At 39.1% G+C, this 22,192-nt stretch overlaps 1 protein-coding gene across 3 annotated transcripts in view; it reads left to right on the top strand.

Annotated features, from left to right (window-relative positions):
- Positions 1 to 22,192, top strand: part of KCNAB1 (potassium voltage-gated channel subfamily A member regulatory beta subunit 1) — a 419,409-nt gene that overhangs the window by 327,566 nt on the left and 69,651 nt on the right. For 2 of the 3 annotated variants that reach the window (XM_010365898.2, XM_010365897.2), the window contains exons 4-8: positions 4,216 to 4,295; positions 6,574 to 6,618; positions 10,453 to 10,497; positions 12,378 to 12,421; positions 21,479 to 21,565. In XM_010365898.2, coding sequence (XP_010364200.1) covers positions 4,216 to 4,295; positions 6,574 to 6,618; positions 10,453 to 10,497; positions 12,378 to 12,421; positions 21,479 to 21,565 — 301 coding nt within the window. The remainder of the gene's footprint in view (positions 1 to 4,215; positions 4,296 to 6,573; positions 6,619 to 10,452; positions 10,498 to 12,377; positions 12,422 to 21,478; positions 21,566 to 22,192) is intronic. The other variant, XM_010365901.2, reaches the window with a different exon arrangement.

Genomic DNA, 22,192 nt, shown 5'->3' with positions numbered 1-22,192 from the left:
TTTGTATTGCTGTGATGTGATTTTGCTTCATTTATTTGTTTATTTTTAGCTGCAACTAGGATGACTAACCTTGTCTCAGTTTGCACAGAAGTTTCTCAATTATAGTATTGAAAGCCCATGTTGCAGAAACCCTCTCAGTCCTAGGAAAACTGAACTGTTGGTCACCTGCCTTGGGCAACTTAATCTAACCTCTCTGAGCCTCAGTCCATCCTATATAAAATGAGATGCTAATGCTAACCTTCAAGGTCTGTTAAAAGGATTAACACATCATGCTTGTCGGATGTTTATATAGTCCTCTGACTAGCAAGTAGTAGACACTCAATAAATGGCAACTATGGTAATTATATTTACCATAAAATTCCTTTAGATGATCATTTACACAGTCAAAACAGTACTTACCAAAGTGACATTTGTATTGTTTCCTTTAAAGAATACCTTCATGGCACAAGTGAGGTATGCAGGCGTTGAGCACCAAGAACTCCCCTGAGGGCAATGCCCTGAGTCCCTCTGATCCTTCCTTGTCTACTTGCAAGAAGAGTCAGGGATGGTGTATCTGAGTGGGATCCAGTCGCACTCTACCATTGACCGACCTGGTTTACTAACATTTACGTATATTAACAGTGGCCACATCAATAAAATGCTCATACCCTCTGTTCAGCAGGATGGTGGTTAAGATTAACTAGATGATGCCTGTAAAGGGCTTAGTGGGGTACCTGGCCCAGAATAAGCCCTTTACAAAGGTAGTGCTTACTATCATTCCTAACGAGACACTTGGGAAGCAGAGGCTTTTCTCCACAGCTCCCAAAATCACCAGTGTTATTTAGCAGATCTGAGAGAGAAGTCTTAACTGTCTATTCTTGTCTGTCCTAATGCCTGTTCCCTGTATTAGGCACATGTCACCTTAGAGGGCTTGCCTCATGGGGGCTCCCCTGGGATGCAGACTTTAAGCTAGAGAGTAGCCTGCAGGACAGTTATTAGGAAGTGTTCTCAGGATCAGCACAGGGCAGGGAAGAAAGCAGCACTGGGCAGACAGACAACTTGGGTCATGATGCAGCCTCAACAATGACCTCAGCCAACTCCATGGGGATCTCCAAAGCTGAGATGGTTCTGCAGAGTTGTCTCAGTCTGGCACAACATAAAGGATCGGGCCTTTATGTCCTTTTACTGATCGGTCATTGGACCAGAGGCTGATCAGGAAGCAGGTCTGATCTTGGGCTAGGTGACTCTCTCTAGCCAAGTGCAATTTCCAGAGAGGGCTGTCACAGCAACTCAGGGAATAAGTCCTTCAGTTCCAAAGGAGAACCTGAGGGCACATCCCAGAGTCTACTACAGGGCTCTCTCTGACTGGTACCAGGAAGGGGTGTATGGAGGAGACACAAAGGCAAAGCCACAGAAAGCAGAGCACAGGCTATGGACTTGAAGTCTCATACAAAATAGGTGGCAAGCAGGGAGGGAGGCCTACAGTTAATAATCCACCGTATCCAGCACATGTATTACCTACTACTGACTGGATGGTGCTTGGAAGGGAAAAGACAAAAATATCTACCCTTTCTGAGCAGAGGAGCCAAGTAAAGTGCATTATTTCCCCCTAGTCTTCACTCTCCTCTTCACAGTGTCTGTTCTCTGCTGCAATGAGCCAAGCTTGCCCAGGTCGTAGTGTGCAGGGCTGACCTCTGAGATGAATAATTTCAAAATTTCAAGTCTAAAAACTACAATAAAGCTGTCATGAATGGCTGCTGAAGCACTCACCTCAGATGTAGACCAGGTAAATAGCTATTGTACTTCCAGAGAGCATCTGTGGCTTTCCGTGGGTCCTTGAAGAGAGAATACCAGCAAAGAAAAGAAGGGAGACACAGCCATATTCAGTCTCACCCATCATAGAATTCTTTGAGCTCAGTGCTTTCCATGTAGCAAAAATGTGGACCAATAGCAATGAGTTGACCTACCTCGATTTTTCTGCTTTCTATCTGGCTTCAAATAATCTCAACACAAAGTACATGCAAATATGGAATACTAGGGCTGGCCATACTACAGTGTGCTGAGTTAATTGTTGACAGTTACATCATTGTCAACACTGTCTCAGGAGGTGGGGATGTCTCCATCACTGGGAGAGTTCATTTACTGAATTACCATTTGGCAGGGATATTACCAAAGGATACAAACACCAAACTCTGTAAGGTGCCTCTCAAAAATTATTTGGCTTCATCATAAAATAAAGATAGATGTTACTGATATGAATAATTATTTCTTTAAAATAATGATGAGAGCATATTAGCATCTTACAGCACTTAATTTTCAGAGTTTTATTATTATTTTTTATCTGTGAGGTAGTTAAGGTGCCTTTAACTGTAGGTATCAAAAACCCAACTCAAATCAGGTTAACCCATAAAAGAAAAATTATTTTGACTTTTAAGCTAGAAGTGCAGACAAAGAGCAAGCTTCAGGGCTGCCTCTGTCAGTGACTCCCAATCTGCTTCCCAGCGAGTCTCTTGGCCCGTGGGGCTTTGTGTATCAACTGCTTCTTCAGGCAGAAAGGCAGCTGCCGGAATCCCAGGCCTCAATTAGAACAGTAACTCCAGGGTAAGGGTGTTGCTCCTAGAAACTCAGTAGGAACAAATAAAAATGTTCCCAGAAGTCCCCAGCAAACTTCTCCTCATATCTCATTGGCCAGGGTGTATCACATGACCCTTTCTGAGCAACTCACTCGTAGGCCCCCCAAGCCCCCACTAAAGGGAGGTGAGGTCAGCTTTGCCTGAGGCCTCTGGGCTTCATGCAGGAGGAGGAGACAGCTGAACAAAATCATCCCCATTTTGCAAACGAGGAGGCTGAATCTACAGAAAGGTCAGATGGTTTGCCCAGGTTTATCTATCTAGTAAGTAGCACCCTCAAGGCCAGAAACCACTCTTCAGACTTAGTTGGTGATGTTTTTCATTATTTCACATTCAGGCCTTCAAGTCCAAAGATTGGGAAACATCTCTGTCATCGTTTAGTTTAAGTCTCTATGCAGAGTTCTCCATCTTATCTTAAAAAAAAAAACTCTCTAGATAAGATTTGTGTACATTTTCCAATAATAATATACCAGTATGTCATATGACATAACACAGGCTAATATAAAATACATGCACAATAATGTTTAAAAATAGGACAGTCATAATGGGGAAAACTTGTCTTAACTTTTAATCTCCAGGTAGGATATAATTTAAAAATTATAGGAATACAAGATAAATGTTTTAATGGTAGTAAATTAAAAGCATTAATAGCATACTATTATGCTAAAGAATCTGGATGGACTCCATTTTGCTAACTTAACATTTTTCTTGGTAGGCTAATTTTTAAAGCAAACAGAAAAATAGTTTATTTTGGAAATGCTGATGAAGCAACTTCAGCCTGCCATCAAAACATAATGGAAAAATCAATTATAATTATTTGTGAGGTGTGTAATTTTCCAAATGACTAGTAAGTCAATTGGCGAAATGAAAAAATGGCCCCTCTCCACTGTTGTTTATGGCTATCCCTCTCTGGCTATTCCTTAAGCTGTATATAGCTATTCTCTACTCTTCTGTCATACTCACTGCTCGCGTTCAGCAGCACAAAGCAAGGAACAAGGAGATTTGAAGTCTGTTTGCAGGCAGAACAGTGAGGAACTGGGTTCTTGGTGAGTCAAAGGCACGCTGCCCCCTCTCTGTGTTGATTCAATGGCTGCTCTACGATGTTGCCTGAGATTTTGCTGAACTGTGGGTGGCAGGAGTTTTATAACAGTCACAGCTCTGTCTCAGCATCAAGAAAAAAGTCACAAGCCTTCAGGTCAGGCGTCACCTAGCTGCCAAAACTTACTGGCTTGGAGAAAAGAGTTGAGGAATGGAGTCACCAGTGATACAAATGGCCCCCCTCTGTCAGAAAGATTAAGATAGCATAAAGAATGTTGTCAAACCAGCTCTTCCCAGAAGAGTGAGAAACACAAATCTACCCACTTTGGTCAGGCTAAATCCCAGCCTTCACGTAACTCCTCAGTGCCCTATGTCTGAAGGAAAGAATACTTCTGTCCTATGGATACTGGCTGAGCCTTCTTTCTTTCCGTCTCTTCACTAAAATTAAGAAAAATAAGGAGTGGTTAGTGAGAGGTCAGTGTTCCTAAAGATCAGTAGAGGACTCAAAGTTGCTTCCAGGTTTGGAAAGCACTTGGCTTTTCTGACTGACCTTCCCATCCCCTTGCAGGTTGCTGAACGGCTGATGACAATCGCCTATGAAAGTGGTGTTAACCTCTTTGATACTGCTGAAGTCTATGCTGCTGGAAAGTAAGTCAGTACCTGTTTGTGTCACTCAAATGGCATCTGTAGCACCAAAAGAATCAAACCATTTCCAACATGTTGGTGAAAAGGTTCTGTCCTTTCTCCACGTGTTGGTGGCTCTGCTGTGCCCTCTACCACCATTACTAGAATTGGGGATACTGTCTCTGGAACTCTCTGCTCACCCAAACCTTCCTGCTTCTGGTCTCTGTATGAAGAATGGGCTGAAGAGGTATATGACCAGGAAGCAATTGCCATGTCTATATGAGGGACAGCAGAGTCTGGTGCCAGAGTGGTAGCAGCGGAGATTGAGAAATATTAGTTGAATACGTGAGTGACCAAATGAATGAACAGGTTCCAAAATGGTTGCTCAAAAGTTAGTCTCGTTATTTCATAACCATATCTCATAGTTCTTCAGCCCCTAAGGAACTGGGAATCCTCCTTGTAGGGAAGCAGGAGCTTTTCCTGTTTACCTCGCTGTCCCTACACTAGCATTACAGGAAGATCAGACGTCAAAGTCAGGATCCCCCAAGATGCCAAAGAATCTATTATCTTTTGTAAGAGGGGATCTCAGAGCCCATTCTGAGGACAGGAAGGGTTGTAGAGAGTCCTCGCTTCTTTTGTGAAAGGAGTCACATCCAACTGCAACCTTCCTTTGAACCCAAGGCAGATTTGGAGCCCTCAGACAGGGCTTATTAAACCAGAACACATAGAAAATGGGCCAGGCCAGGCCTGAAGGTTCATGCCGTCCAGGTCCCAGCCTAACCAGCACATTTCAGAGTAGATCTGGGACTCCCTGGCCTCCTACTGGGAAGATGGATGTCCAGCTCTCAGAACCAAGGAAACTAAATAGCTGCCCAGCTGTTTGAACAGCTCTGCAATTTTCTAACTGGACTGTGAGGTATAATCACCTGCAGGCCTAATTCACCTCCTTCCAGGTGAGAATTACAATCAAATTGCTGGACTTGCTGAATCAGGATGATCAGTGGATGGTCCCAGTGCATTTTCCTTGCATGAGTTTCCTCCTTTTCAAGACAGGTATATGTTTAAGGACCATTAAGGAGGTTCAGAGCTCACGTTCTTGATGCTTTCTGTTGAAAGGAGAGAAAGTAAAGGTTATAGGGTCTTGCTCCTTTCTGCCTTCTACCCCTTTCCATTGTTTTCTTCTTGTGGAATCCTGCTTAGTACCAAATGGCACTAAGGTAGACAAAGGGAGAAGTAAGTAGCAAGTCTGTTAGAGTCCTGTTTGTATTATTCCTGTGAGGATAATCGCTCTGATTAATTATTGATTGTCAGTCTATAATTGAGATAGGTTTCCACTGTGAAATGCAAGGTTGTAAAAGGTAACAGAGAGATCGGGAGAAACAAAAGCAACACACCAATGCAAGACTCAATGCTTGTCTCTTTGGGGCATACTCCACAGCTAACCTGCATCATAGCTTATTGCAAGCTATACACTCTAACAAAGACAGAACTTTCAGTTAAAACCAATAATGATTAGCCATGACTCCCATCCACAGCATCCTAATGGGCAAGGTGCTAATTCCACTGATCTGCCATTCACTAAGCCTCTGAGAGCCCAGCTGCTTCTGACAATGTTGGTTATGCTGGGAGGGACATAGAACATTTGTCTACTCAATCTCGGGTCCCAGCCTGGGTAGGTGGAAGAGGAGAGGACAGTGGATGCCTTCAGTATGCCTCTGCAACCCAGCCTTACGGGCAGGAAGGACACTTCGTTATGTCTTCCTCTGTTTTGCTCCTATGACAAAGTTTGCCACTGGAACCTAGGATGTTCTGTACTTGAGTGTTTTCTATGTGGGACATCTAAACCCACAACATCGGTTTTAATTTATACCTGAGAGCCAATATTTTCTATCTAAGCAATGTGAGGTCTCATTGTTCTCCATGGTCACAATTGAATTGCTTCATAGCAATTAGAAGGAAAACTTTGACTTCCTTTGGACACTACCAAGCAAGACATTTATATATGGGATCATTGGTTCAAAAACACCAAACTGCAAAATGACTGCTGCTGCTTAGTATCAGGACTGCAGGCGGTCTCCTGCCAGCGTGTCAGGATTTGGCAGGTGCTTCTGGAATGCTCCGGAGCAGGATTCTGCAGGCACAAGCAGAAACAGCGGAAACTGTGCTACCAGCCGAGAGCGGCTTCTATTTTCGGGATATGTAGGCACTGAGAGTTCAAACAAGGAATGGTTCTTGTGTTCTGGATTGACTCTTGCTTTTCCAGGACACTGCATCCTAAGACATTATCTGTTTCCCTCTCCAGGGCTGAAGTGATTCTGGGGAGCATCATCAAGAAGAAAGGCTGGAGGTATTGCATTTGCCATAATTATTTGTTTGTTTTTAAAAAGATATTGTTTTGCACCAGAGAAGGAAAAATAAAATTATATGACACCTGACCAAAAGGCTGTCAAAAAAAATCAACTGTTGGTAAAGCAATGATTTATAGTGGCTTGAAAATAAATGCTGGCAAGTTCATTTCTGGCGCTTCAAAAATTATTGACTAGTCATTGATCACAATGAATTACCAAAGGGTTGAGCAGAGAAGGAGGGGATGTTCATGAAATATTTGTGCATAAAAAAGTGACAATTTCATGGCTTCTGACTGCCATTTGTGCTAATCTGTTGTAGGAAGTAACTTGACAGGAAACTAACCCCCACACACATGCATTTATGTTTGCTGTTTATTTTATTAACTCTGGATGCAAAGAAATGATGAAACAAGAAGACTTTGGGATAAATACCCCAAAGCTTTCTTATCTGAACACATTTAGTCAGCATCTCTCCTGTGTGCCCAGGAACCCTGTTATCTGGGTATTCAGAAAAGTGCTTCATCTGCTATCCTTGAGAAACACAATGGCTGTGCTTACCTGTCCCTTTCCATCACCTTCTGTAGCCAAAGACAGTGGTGATAAGGGAAGCTATAACATCTATGGACAGTGGGGAGGTAATACTTCCCCATTTCACTATAGATTTCAGCCACAACAGCCACTACTTCCCCCGCATGAATACAGAATTAAGCAAAGCTCAGCAAAGATTACTGGACAGATTTGGGGTCCTCCTCTGCCCTGGCATAATATCTGCTGATTACCAAATAAGTGACAGTGTAATCGTATTAGTGAAGACAACTGTGCAAAGAGCTGTGAACTCATGCTTCAACACTTAGCATGTATTTTCTAAAATTTAATCTAGGGAAAATGGACATTCTCAAAGAGTTCAAAAGTGGTTTTATTGTGCTTTTGCACACATGATTTAAACTCTCTCTAGGAAGCAAAACTAAGAAGGTGAAACAGACCTGCATGTACTTTTAAGGCTGCTTACTCCCCACTCTGAGACAAACTTTTGGTAGGAATAGAGGGCCCTGTGGAAATGGAAAAGCAAACATTTATAGAGATGTGAACAAATAAACTTTGATGACCTATTTTATCCTTCTCCCTTCTCCTTCTCTCCCACCCCAGGGAACCGTAAGGATGTTAATAGAAAACTATATTTCACCTTATATATGGGAAAACATTCATGTTCCCACTCAGTCCTTCACCTTGCGTGAGTTACTTTCCCACTCAAAGTATTGGTTCACCCATCACTGCCTAAATAGGGACTGTATCCATTCCCTACGGTTGCTGCAACAAAGGATCAGAAACTGGGTATCTTAAAATAACAGAAATTTATTCTTGCATGTTTCTGGAGGCCAGAAATCCAAAATCAAGGTTTGACTTCAAGGTTGGCAGGGCCATGCTCCCTCTGACATTCTGGGTAAAGTTTGGAGTTCTCCCTCGCTTCCTCTTAGCTTCTGGCGGTTGCCAGCCATCCTGGGCATTCCTTGGCCTGTGGCTGCAGCACTTCAGCTCTCCTCCCATGTGTCTGTGTGTCTTCTGATAAAGACACCAGTCATATTGGATTAACGGCCTACTCTACCTATTAACTAATTATATCCGCAATGATCCTATTTCCAAATAAGCTCACATTCTGAGGTTGTGTGGGTTAGGACTTTAACATATCTTTTTGGGGTACATGATTCAATTATAACAGAAACCTTGGAGATAATTCCACTAATAGTACAGTGAGGTCTGCAACAAGGTGTAGGCTGCTGGAGTACATCTAAGGAAGAAGGGAAAGCATCAGCGCAGTAGCTATTTTCTTTCTTAACACCCAGAGAACATTAAATGATCACTCTCCATAGCTGCAGAACCTATTTTATATACCTTTTGTAGAAAATAGATTTCCATGCATATTCCACAAACTGCCTTTCATTCTTGCAAATAAAAACTCAAGCTATCATTATGCTCCAGAACGTTTATATCAGTTCACAGTTGCCCCCATGAGACTGGTGAAAAGATAAACCATAGCAACATAGCTTTGAGCCTATGAAAGCTGTTTCAACTAGCACACTTGACTTCTGGTTCTGGCGTTACCACTTGCTAGCTGTGTTATCCAGGACAAGTTATTACACTTCTCTGGTTCTCAGTTTAACCACCTGTAAAATGGACAGCATAACAATTCATGAAGTGTCATGCTGACAGAGTGAGATAAGGTGTGCAAAAGCATTTTGAAGGCTGTGCTATATCACTGTAAAATGCAAATTCTACCCACTCAGAAGAGTTGCTCTAATAGCCTCTGTGGGAGTCAGTGATAATTTGCCAGCCTGCTGTCTACTCTTGCTCTTTGAACATATATGTTGGTGTGCATACCCTTATTGGCCAAATGTTTTACAGGAAGCCTAACTTTGAAAAACTAAGTCTGTGGCAGTATTTGTATAGACTATGCAGCCTTCAATGATCAAAAGGACTGCATTCAGTTTTTATAATATTCCATCCAGCTTTTTGTTGAAGGTTGAAAGTGCTAAAGGAGACCAGGCTCACCTGTGGCAGATTGCTATTATAATAGGTATCATGAGGTTGATGTATTAACCTGGATAGTACATCAGCCCTTTCAGGTTGTGTAATCTCCAGGTACATGTATTTATCGACCTTCCATTACAGTGATTCAAATTAGTTTTTGGGGGATTAACTTCAGTGGGATGGGGCTGCTAACATTTTCAACAAATTTTTCTTGTTGCAACCAAGTTGTCAGAGTTGTCACCATCATTCCCCGTCAGTTATCATTAATCATACTAGGCTTTTATACTCGAGAGCCCTGAGGCGTTGACTCTACAGATGGTGGAATTATAAATGCCTTATTTCAAGCGCTCCTGAAGATTGGCTTTAACCTTTGAATCTCAAATGATTTTTTTTTCTAGACCAGTGCAATCAAATTACATTCTGAGGGAAACCAAATTGTGCTGAGATCTGTTTCCCAATTTTATTGTATCCCTGTAGTTCTCAAGACGTATTTCTTATTCCATGATCATAATACTAGGATTGCATTTCCTGCCCTTGGTTGTGGCTTTCAGAAGGTAATAAGTTTGCTGATGAGATTTGCACATTTCATTCCCTTAGCAGTAAAATGGTAGAACCTTGAGCTAAGGATTTTAGGACTGTTTTCCTAAAATGACATTTCCATTTAATAAGACACTCAAAGACATTTTTTTTCCTGTTTGTTCTAAATATTTACTATTATAATTCACTTCATCATTTAGATTTCTATGTAGTCAGTTCCTGCCTGTGAATGTGATGTTAGAAGGGATAATAACCCGGAGCCACAAGGGTCCATGTTCCTTAGCAGAGAGTGGAGTCCTCCTGGGAGGAGTTCATATGCAATCAGCGTTAGGCCAGATGCTGAATACGTGTTCATTGGTGTTTGTTCATTTGACCTACTAAAGCAATTCATCCCCTCAGTCCTTTCACTTCCATCCCCACGCGCCATTTCTGACCCTCCATGCTGGCCCACCACTCACCTTCACTTTGCTATGTCCACCTGGACTTGCTGTCAGTTCTCAGTCTGACTTGTTATCACTGCCCTCCACCTCCTCCAGGCAAAGATCATTTCCATTCAGCCTCTTCCTCTAGGATCCGACCTTGAGTCCCCCCTCACTAGCTTCCCTTTGTCTTTATTTTAGTGAGATGGATTAACAAATTTACCTCTTTACCAATTTTTACAATGTGAGGTACAATAACAAATTCTTTCTGGTGCTATTATAATAATATGACTTGGTACAATAACCTGTATTTATTTACTACTTCTCTGTGTTTGTCTGTTTGATATACAGGAGGTCCAGTCTGGTCATAACAACCAAACTCTACTGGGGTGGAAAGTAAGTTATTTTTCCTACTAAAAAGAAAACCACTAGTAGTTCCTGCTTTTTTGCTGTTAGGCAGTTATTTTACATATAACATACTAAGATTAATTGGCTTAGACAGAGGGTTTTGTTTTGTTTTGTTTTGTTTTTTTCTCACACTAAGGAAATACCAATTAGCCTAAGATTTAATTTTAGCAAGGTACTCCCAAAGAAATTTAGCGCAAAGCATGTGGTCACTTGTTACTAAGTGATTAATGTAGATTTTTCAAATACCAATCTCATACTTAGAATCATTTCCAAAATAGAGTTCAAATTTCAGGAAAGGAAAATAGGCACGAAGCATCACAGAAGAAAAGTCACTCAAATCTGCCAAAACTCAGAGACTTCTACAGAATGCAAAGATAAAAATATCTTGTCTGGCTCCATGTCTAAGTCTCTGATCATTTCTGCAGAGGGCTCTGAAAGTGCTGATCAAAAGGACCATCTCATTGGAGAATAACACGGAGCTACCTGTATCACTCGCTGTCAGGCCAAATGAAAGAGAAATGTGCTCTCTGTTGTGGGATGCAGAGAAGATTTCATGAAATGAATTGGCTTCTTATGGGCCTGCTGGCATTTGAACTGGTACTTACATTATTCAGCAGGACTTAGAAGGCTGGCCTTTTTGACAAACATGTAAGAAGACAGCAAGCTATTCCATATACTAGAGCAATCATTGGTACTGTGCTTTTCCATCTTTGAGACAGAAATCATAACAAAAAGAAAAATGCTGGAGTTTTAACAAAAAGCGAAAACAAACAAAACCTTATTTACCTTCCTATAATTGATAGGGAATTTTTTTAACTGGAGGCAGAGGCCAATTCTTCTTTAGGAACCTTCTAATCAAAATGTATATGTGTATATACACACTTGCAAACATATACTCTGTTTTGTTGTTGGTTTTGAGCCTATTTATAATGATATGAAGACAGAAAGATGAATTTAAATTTGTATTCCTATAGTAATCCGTACAAAAATAAAGCAACATCATGCCTATGAGAAATGTGGATTTTCATTGCCTGTGTTTTGATTCACAGTGCCATTGCTCAGTGCTTTTGCAATGCTACAAAACCTTGCAGGAAATAAGACAGTCTGCAAGAACAGTTATATTGTAGAATATGTAGTAGAATACTATCTACAGTATTACTAATGTACTTATTAAAAAATACCAAATAAGAATACATTCACAAAAGTGAATGGTAAATATTATATTTAAAAAGAAGCTGCCAAAGGTATTGATGATGAAGAAACATGTTATCAATACTTTAAAATTCAAGTACCGTATTTCATTCTAATTGGCCAGAGCTTGAGAATTGGGAAGGCAAAAGTCCTTATGATTAAGGGTCTGTCTTCTGGAGATACTAATTTAAGGAACATTTGCTTCATCACATTTTAATTTAGTTTTAAAATTTATTTTGGAAGTCAAAGGCACTTCCAAATTTGCTTCCTTTATCAGAAAAGCTAACAAAAAAACTTCAGCAGCCTGGCAATCTTACAATAAGCTCACAAACCTATGCCAAGCCTTTTTATTTTCTTTAGATTGGTTAAGAACAAGGTGAAAAGGTTGTACAGTGTCTTGAGTTAAATATGGACAGAGTGTACGTGGCTGCGTTGCTGTTTACCGGAGCCTAGTGCTGAGCATGATAGAGGCATGGTGACCGTCGTGGATAATTCATCTACTGAGGTCTCCAAAGAAAAGGGGTTCAGTGTGTTGCCCACCAGACTTCTCTCCTCAGTCTCCAGTGGTGCAGAATTTGATAAGAACAGGGTACAAACCTAGCATTTCAGATCAGAGATTTAGAGAAGAAAAGAAAGCACACTCTCATTCAAAGTTACTTGCTTCTTTTTCTTGGCAGAGCTGAAACAGAAAGAGGGCTGTCAAGAAAGCATATTATTGAAGGTGGGTGCTTCTGCTTCAGTTTTATTTTTGGCTGTGGGCCCCTTGTTCAAGAAAGGTATCAACCAAACAAGTTCAGAATACACTGGAAGAGGAAAAGGTTCTATATGAAAAGTACCACAATCAACCAAATTTCTTCTTGGGGTTAAATATAGGGAATGCAGAGATGTAGAGGGGAGAATGGGAACTCGAAAGGAAAAGGCAAAATTGTATAGAACTCTTCTCATTTTCAGCTATTACTAATATTAATAAAACATTCCCACAAGACTTTTTGAAAGAGCTTTATTGAGATATAATGTACATATCATAAAAGTTTACCCATTTAAAGTGTACATTTCATTGGTTCTGAGTATAATTACGGAGTTGTACACCAAACACCCTAATCTAATGTGAAAACATTTTTATCACCCCTAAAATAAACTTTATACCCACTAGAAGTCACTTCCTATCACCACCTCACCCCCTCCCACAGTCTCAAGCAAACATCAATCTACTTTTTATGTCTATAGATTTGACAATTCTGCATATTTCATGTAAATTAGATCCCACAATATATGATATTTTGTAACTGATTTCTTTCACTTAGCATAATGTTCATTCATGTTGTAGCACATGTCAGTATTTTACCCCTTTCTTTGCCAAGTAATAGTCCACTATATGGATAGCCACATTTTGCTTATCCATTTACCAGTTAAAGTACGTTTGGCTTGGTTTCACTTTTTGGCTACTCTGAATAATGCTGCTATGAACATTTGTGTGCAAATTTTTGTGTAGACAAATGTTAAGACTACTATACTTTTTAGTTTTTATTTTATTATTCTTTAGATTTTTTTCAAATACATATATTTTTTATTTCAATAGCTTTTGGGGTACGAGTGGTTTTGGTTACATGATGAATTGTATAGTAGTGACCTCTAAGGCTTTAGTGCACTCATCACCGAGTAGTATACTCTACTGTTTTAGAAGGGTATATACATATGCATAGAAAAATGTATAGAAAATTACCACTAGGTAATTGATTCCTGGTGCATTACTTTTGCAAGGCACTCAAAATTTTGTATAATTTAGAAATAAACAGGAACTAAAACAGTCAACAAGAACCATTATGTAATAAAGTACTACTACTCTACTTAATCGTGAAGATTGTGAGAATTGTGAGTAATTTTTGTTTATTTCTTGCTTGTCTATATATTATAAAATTTTATACTTACACTTTTTGCAGTAAAGAAAAATGTTAAGAATTTATACTAGTTTGTGAAGTACAGATGCTCCCCAATTTATGATGGGATTACATCTCAACAAACCTATCTTAAATTGAGAATATCTTAAGCTGAAAATGCATTTAATACACCTAACCTACTAAGCATCATAGCTTAGCCTAGCCTACCTTAAATATGCTTAAAACACTTACATTGCCCTACAGTTGGGTAAAACCATCTAACATAAAACCTATTTTATAACAAGGCCTATTTTATAATAAATTAAATGTCATATGTATTAATAATTTATTGAATACTGTTCTGAAAGTGAAAAACAGAATGTTGTATGGAAACTCGATGTACAGTTTCTACTAAATGCATATCACTTCTACAACATTATAAAGTTGAAAAACCCTGAGTCAAACCATTGTAAGTTGTGAACTATCTGTATTTCAAAAAAAACCAAGAATTTTGTAGCTTTAGGTTCATGATTGATCATTGAAACAAGTGATTTTTCTCCTTTTTAAAAAATAATTTCATTTACGAAATACTAACATCACCAGAAATGTAAAATGTGCTCTAATCTCACCACTTCAAAAATAAAAATAGATAAGGAAGCCAGCTTCTCCATTTGCTCATCCAGTCTCATCCCATCCCAGAGTCTGACAATCTGTATATATCTTCTTCACCTTTTCTCTATGGTTGTACTGACTTATCTATCTATCCATCCATCCAAACACTTGCTTATATTTTAAATATATATATAAACAGTAGAACCAGGCTACAAATATTAACTTAAGCTTGATTTTTTTCTCAATTAAAATATACAACTTACAGATTATTTTCAGTTTTTAGCATCATAAAGAATTATACAAGTGACCATCCTTAGGTAAATGGGGTAGATTCCAGAGTGGCATTTCTAAGTCAAAGAATTATACAAATTTTAACACAAAATTACTTTCTAAAAGGAATATGCCATCCTGTTAGATGAGTTGGTCTTATTGGTCTCCTTATGTATATGTTTATTTATTGATGAGTTTCAGCTTCTTTTAATAATTTTGTTCTTCTTTTTCTGGAAACTCACTCTTCATGTTGTCAGGCTGTTTTTCTTTCGATTTGTTTGTCTTGGTCATAATAATTTGCAGGAACTCTTTGTATACTAGTGATGTTCACTGTTTGCTTGGTTATACGTATTGCAAATATTTTCTCCCAGGCTGTCATTTCATTGTGAACTTTTTTCTCTCCATGAACCTAAGAGATAATGTTTCATTCGAGTATTTTTATTCCAGCTTGGAAGCTGATGATCTTTATTGACCTATAAGCAAAACTACATTGAAATATCTTAGACTTGCAACAGAAAAAAAATAGTTTCAGTATTCAATCACTGAATTTAAAGTGAAGACTTTTGAAGCCAGATCTCAAAATGTGTATATATATATATATATGTATATATGTATTCTTTCTTGATTGCCAGTGTGAACCATATGTGTGTGCATGTTTGTGTGTGTGTACATAGATATATACCATAATAATTACATCACCCCATTGTCTCCAAAGTCTTTATATAGGTTTGGTATCTCTCACTGACTATCTTTAAATATAATTTTAAGCATATGTGCTTTGAAGTCAGACAGACCTTTGTACAAGTTCCAACTCTGTCATTTATGAGCTAGTGACTTTGTGCAAGTTCCTTAACCTACCTAACCTCTGTCTCCTTAACTATAGACTATAAATATATGGGTTACTATATGGGGATAAAAATTATATAATTCACATTGAGCACAGTGTCTGTCACATAATAAGCACTTAATACATGTTATTTTTGTCATCATCCTTGTCCTTATAAGTACAACTGCTAGTCTTCATTCCGTGGATAAGTATACTACTAAGTAGTGACATTCTGAAACAGCCACAATAAATGACAAACTTCTAGCCCTCAGAAAAACCTCCAGATTCCTCACCCAAACAGTATCCCTTCTCAGGCCTTAGTGTCCCATTTGACATTGTAAAGTCAAAGCTAACCTGCCTCTCAAAACTGTTACTGCCCTAGCATTCCTACTCCAGCATTTGCCCTCATGACTTGTGTTCTCTTCCATGGAGTTTGTCAGTGACAAATAACCAAGTCAGCTTACAGAACCACGCTGAATGAACAGGGCAGCAGTTTGCTGCCAGAAAAGTTCTTGTTTTTTGTTCCTTTCTTTTTAATCTAATTAATTAGAAAAGAGCGATTCAGAAAATGGTTGACACTGGCAATTAACAAAGAAATATAAAATCGAAGAGAAAAAGAAAGGAGAAGGTATGTTACTATGCTCCTCACTGAATCTCCATGGCTTTAATATTTACCAGAGTGTGTACATAATTTCAGGGTTCTTTCTTCTTTCTTTCTTTACTTTTTTTTTTTTTTTTTTTTTTTTTTTTGAGATGGAGTCTTACTCTGCCACCCAGTCTAGAGTGCAGTGGCACGATCTCAGCTCACTGCAACCTCCGCCTCCAGGGTTCAAGTGATTCTCCTGCCTTAACCTCCCAGGTAGCTGGGACTACAGGCATGCGCCACCATGCCCAGCTAATTTTTTTGTATTTTTAGTAGAGATGGGATTTCACCATGTTGGCCAGACTGGTCTCAAATTCCTGACCTCAGGTGATCTGCCCGCAAATAAGCATTTTTTCAAGCCTCATATGACATAATAGAAATACCTTAAATTCCCTCCACCTTTAAATAAGTCAGGAATTCTCTTAGGAACTAATCTCTGAGGATGGATAAACCAGTTCAGCTGAAATTCAAGCTGACCCAGATTCAAACTTTAACACAAAATTTCAAACTTTTGAGATGGAAGAAGAATTGAGATCATTTGTTATTATGTTGTTGGTGGTGGTGTTATTTTACAGTCCATAGTTTCTGCCAAAGATAAAGCTTTGTGATTACAAGAGAATTAGCTCAAAGTATTTTCTAGGCAGGCTGAAATTAGGGAATTGAGTGAATTTTGCAGAAAAGCAAGGACATGAGATGAGACCCAAAATAAAGTTTAAAAGAGTTTACAAGTCATTATCCTTGGATTTCATTGGTACTTGGTTCTGTGATGAAGGTGACCTCATTTGACATTGGAGATTTGTATACAAATTAAATTTGAGAAGTACTATTAGAGGATAAGACAGAAAGTTCAAATTGATACAGAGTTCAGGCCACTTCTGTGCTGGCTGACCTGAGCCACCTGAATTAGTTTACAGAGTATACAATGAGCTTGACTTGTGCATAATGTGGGTTTGAAAGAATTCGTATTGAAAGGCCTTTTTAATGAGCCCAAAGTTCTTGACTTAGATCTGCTTAGGTGTAATGCTCTCCTTAGATTCACAAGGAGGAGGAAGAAATTTCACTAGTAGATTGATTACACTCATTTAGAATCCCAAAGTCCCCTCGGGTTCTAAAATCCAATTTACTCATTCAGCCATTCCACAAACATTTGTTAAACCCCAATTTGAGCCAATGTTGGAATGGAGCAGAGCAGATGCCTTTGGTGCTGGCTCGGCATGGTGGCTTATGCCTGTAATCCCAACGATTTAGGAGGCTGACATGGGAGGATGGCTTGAGGCCAGGAGCTTGAAACCAGCCTGGTCATCATGATGAGACTCTTGTCTCTACAGAAAAAATAAACAAATAAATAAAAATAAAATAAAACACATTCCTTTAGTGCCTAATGTAAAGGAAAAGAAATAGTTTGGTAGGTCACTGAGTAAGAATAAGTAAATCTCTTGTGTATTCCAACAGCCAAAATTTGTGTCTGACTCTACATTTGCCTTTCAGATAAACAGTTTTGTTATGCAATTCAAAACACAAACCCACTGTCATTGTTTTTGGAGTAGGAGAAGAAAATAATCTGAGAAAGCTCTGCTTGAAACTTTTAAATTAATAACAAATGTTAAACTCTATGAACTTTAAAAGAAAAAGACAGTCTATGATTTTTCAATTAAAGAATACATTTCTGAACAAATGGATTTGCCACAGGATTTTTTTTCAGTGTACTACATTCATGTAAACGTACATTACCCATCGAGGATAACCACGTTTCATAACAGGAGGCACAGCCACATGCTGAATATGATTCTGATACAACTCAGCCTTTAAAAAAGAAGCAGATGTCTCAAATTATGACGATAGGTCTGCTGAGAAAAAACTAGAAATTATATAAACAATGTATATTATTTAAGGCAACTTTTTTTGCAAGCTAGATAGAAAAGCAAGTGCGTGGTAGGTGTAAAAGGTGACGACACAGCTTGCTTAAATAGAACCCTTGCAGAATCTCCAAACTACTGATTTCCTTGCTTCCACACAGTTAAACCTGCAACACTGAACACCCCATCCACCTCTAACTGTGCCAATCTGCTGACTGTCTGGAATAAACATATTTCTTTAGAAACCTGTGAAATATGCTTAAATTGAATTAAGGTTACCTTCTAAACATTATGGTTCTTGTTAAACTTTGGAACCTAAAAGAAAAATGGACTTAGATTTTTTTTTTTTTTTTTTTTTTTTTTTTTTTACTGTAGTCACTTGAAAACCATTTTCTTTAAGTAATTTATTTTCCTGTGAACTTTTGAGAAATTGCCGGTTTGCTTCTAATTATCTCCTCAAGGTCAGGGAGCATTTCTGCTGTTTCTCCTGTTTTCCCCTCCCACAGATGCTGGGTTAGTGCAGAGGGACAGGCTAAGGTCAAATTGCCTTCAGAGAGTGCATTTACTGCACTGGAGCACCTAACTCCTTAGGTTAAGATTGGCTGCCCAGCTGCCCTTCTGGAGCCAAGGTTAATGCATTTTTGCGTGTCTACTTAAACTTAAAACAATACCTGGCCCGAAGCCAGTGCTCAACAAACATTTGCTAAATGGAGATAGAACACGATGACTTGTTTTTTTGAAACTAAACGTAAATGACTCTGAAGGAGATACTCATGAAACATATCTTAATGAAAAAGCAGGAATACCTGGTTTGTTTTGCAGTCACGTGAAAGACCAAAGCAGGAAGATCAGCTAGCACCATTTCGTCCTTGGACAGATGAGGAAACTGAGGCTCAGAGAGGCTAAGGGATATCATAGGGTCATTCAGGACAACCCACATCAGTACCCTGAATCCCAAACCCTGTGCCTCACCTCCTCTGAACGCCAGACTGGTCCATCCAGCTGCCAAGAGCTCCATGTAGTGACTGAGGTGCTGCTTAGACTAAACTTGGCTCCCCGACCACCTCCAGTTAGCTTTCCCCCTGACTGCCCCATTTAGTAACAGTCACTCCACTTCTCAGGCCCAAAATCTAGGAGTCATTCTTGTTTACTCTAACCTCCACACCCTATATGCAGCACACCAGCAAGTCCGTGTATTTCTACTTATACCACTTGTCCCAGATGTATACACCTCTCACTAACTTTGTCTGAGCTGGATGGACTGCAGTGGCTGTGCCTGCCTTCACTCTTGCGCCTTCAGGTCCCTCTCTGCAGGTGGAGCCATTGGTTCAAAATGGAAATCTGATCATATTATTTCCCCTGCTTAATCTCTTCCTCACTGGAACTTCCCGTACCAGTGTCTTTAAATCTCACACAGAATCCAAAGCTCATACCATGGATTACAAGACTTTATGTGATTGAGATTTGTAAAGTGAGTGGATAGTGTCCTTTGGAGGAACAATTTCCTTTCATTCCACTTCAAAGTCAGAGGAGGGATCACTGGCCTCAGATGCTTGAATTTCTTGCCAAATATCAAAAAAGAGTGCTTTTCAGAGAAAGAATTAAAGAGGTGGGAATGACCAAATACCATGAGGCTGACCTTAGTATCAAGGCCATATCATTAGTTCCAGGTACACATTACAACCTTGAACAACGAACCTGTGCCAATAGATGCTCTCAATATGCACTGTTAGAGCTCCTTGGGATGAAGACTGTGTCTGTGCATCTTTAAACCCTGAGAGCCTGGCACAGTCTCAGGATGAAATTGGGACTCAATACATGCTCATGGGATGGAATAATAAATGACAAAAGTCACACCTGTCTGTGACATGCCTCATCACACAGTGCTGTAACAGTGCCAAGTTATTTGTAGCCTCTTCTGCTAGTTACTCTCAGCCCACATTGAGCTGTTTAGAAGAGAACGGGGAGAGAGGGCCATTGTCAGAAAACAAGATACTTATTTTGTCTGCCAAGCATAGGCCAGAACTGTCATTAAATGCCCCTCTCCAAAACAGGGGGTCTCGTGAAAATTTTTTGGCATTTGGTCTTTTGCTGTCTTCCCCCTGGAACTTTCCAGATGTGAACACCATGGTATAATTTCACATTCTGGTTCTGTAGACTGTGTTACACAGCTCTCCCAGGAACAGCAGTTCTGAAGGTGTCAGTATTGTGCAGTATTGGCCCACTGCAGACTAGAGAATTGAGTCTCAAAAAAAAGGTCAAAGAACCCAAGTGGGGTCCCAAGCATGCTAGGGTGCAAATTTCCAAACTTTCAAACCTTGTGATATCCTGTTATTTGTTTACTTAGTATTCCTGTCCTTTCATTACCTCCTCCCTGCATACAACTGTTCCCAAAAGTGGCTCATATCATGATATTTTCTCACGTTAATTTAATTTCACACTGTTTCTTGAAATAGCTGGTGATACCCTGTGCCTGAGCATCACGGAAGGTTTATAAGAGCAGGCATTAGACTTCATAACATCTGTCTGCCCTAATCTCTTCATCAAAGCTTTTAACAAGCTGCCATCACAGACAGTCCTTTCTCAATGGATGGAAAATATTTCCGGAACAATATTCAAGCACTCCATTTTCCTGTCAGAAAACTAATTGTGGCTGACTAATAAACCAGTATGAAAAATCAAATTTAAATGAACCAAATTTAAATTTATAAGAGCCTCATTTAACATGCAATTAATTTTACGTCTATAATAAAGAGAGTAAAGCCTCTGGTCTCCATGAGGAATTAAAGAGGCTAATAAGGGAATGCTAAATGCTGTGCCCCGTGGAAATGGGATAACATGATTCTCAAACACTGCCATCCTTTTGGTTGCATAATATTGTATACAATATGTTCTATTTCAGGGAAGTATTAATTTTACTAAAATTAATTTTTTTCTGAGTATTCATAGAAATGTGACCAAATGGTTAGGGCTGAAACACAGGCTGTTGGTTCCTGACTCCCTTTTCAAGTTCTTATTCTCTCCTTTATATTACCTCTTCAGTCTTTATGGCTTCTAGGGTTTTTGTTTCTTCCCCCAAAATGGGGAATAATAGAAATGGTAGAGCTCAGCTATATTTCATGTTCCTTAAACTTTGTTCCAATTAGTAAAATGTTGAGCAAAGGCTTCATTTGCTAACCCCTTTATATTACTATTAAAACCAACATTTACATTAAGATGGGGTTGGGGCAGTCATTTATTTCTGATTTAAACCATTCTAATGAGTTTTATGTGTAATAAATGTATCTCTGGCTCACTATAAGCCTATTAAGTGATCCAAAACATTAACATTAATTTGCATTGTTCAAGAAGAAAAACATTAACTGTTGGAGAGAAGCTGCTTTTTATTCTAAATTTTGCTTCTGGATATTGCTGCATACAAGTCACTGTGAAGGTCGTTCCTAAGTATAAATTTTCCTGTGAGAGTGATGATATTCCTGAAAAAGTTCTAAGACTTTTCTTGTTGGGGGAAGTCAGCCTTTGATGTAATTTTAAAATATTCTAGGGTCAATTAACAATCATTGTATTCAAAGCATTTTTGAAACTATTCCAATTCTATTTTTTTAAAGTAAATTCTTGAAAGAAACCAAACTTCAACTCTTTGAATACTGCTCATATTTAGATTTTGGGGTTTGTTTCCTGCTTCTGCTCCCAGGATTGAAGGGCTCCCTCCAGAGGCTGCAGCTGGAGTATGTGGATGTGGTCTTTGCTAATCGACCAGACAGTAACACTCCCATGGAAGGTAAGTTAAGAACTTTAATAAAATACTCTAGAATTCTTGATTCAGTTTGAGGACTTACTCTGCTCACAGTAGGAAATGAATTGTATTGACACTGATCGAACTGAATGTGGAAAACAAAAATATTTCTGACTGATGCCTTTTGGCCTCAGCATTTACTCCCAAAACCAATGCTCTGTCTGCTGCATCTTCTTATTTTAAAGCAGTTGAAGACATTGGGTTTGTGGCACCCGCTGGTTACAGTGCTCACCTTTTCCAGGTTCATTTCACTTTCATGATTTCATCAACTAAAACAATAAAGTTAATTGGAAAGGGGCTTTATAACTTAGCCATCATCATTTCACAGTAAATCCTTTGAGGATCTTCCTATTTTATAATGGCTCTAAGTCTGATTAGTTTCCAGTTTGTGGTAGCAACGCTCAGTGGTGCCACCAGCAGGGATTCCACAGCAGCGACTGCTTCAAAATAAGATTTCATTGCAGTTTGATTGTTGATTCTCAAGGAGCTGCAACATTTTATCGCCTTTCTATTATAACTGTTCGAGGACCACAGTTTAAGCTTCTTCCTGTGGAAGCTTTCAGAATGTTTCTAAAACCAGATTTTCTTCAATTTACATTTATTTACAGAACT

Source organism: Rhinopithecus roxellana, chromosome 1 (assembly GCF_007565055.1).
Source record: "Rhinopithecus roxellana isolate Shanxi Qingling chromosome 1, ASM756505v1, whole genome shotgun sequence".
Taxonomy (NCBI): Eukaryota; Metazoa; Chordata; class Mammalia; order Primates; family Cercopithecidae; genus Rhinopithecus; species Rhinopithecus roxellana.
This window is presented reverse-complemented; position numbering and strand designations above follow the sequence as displayed.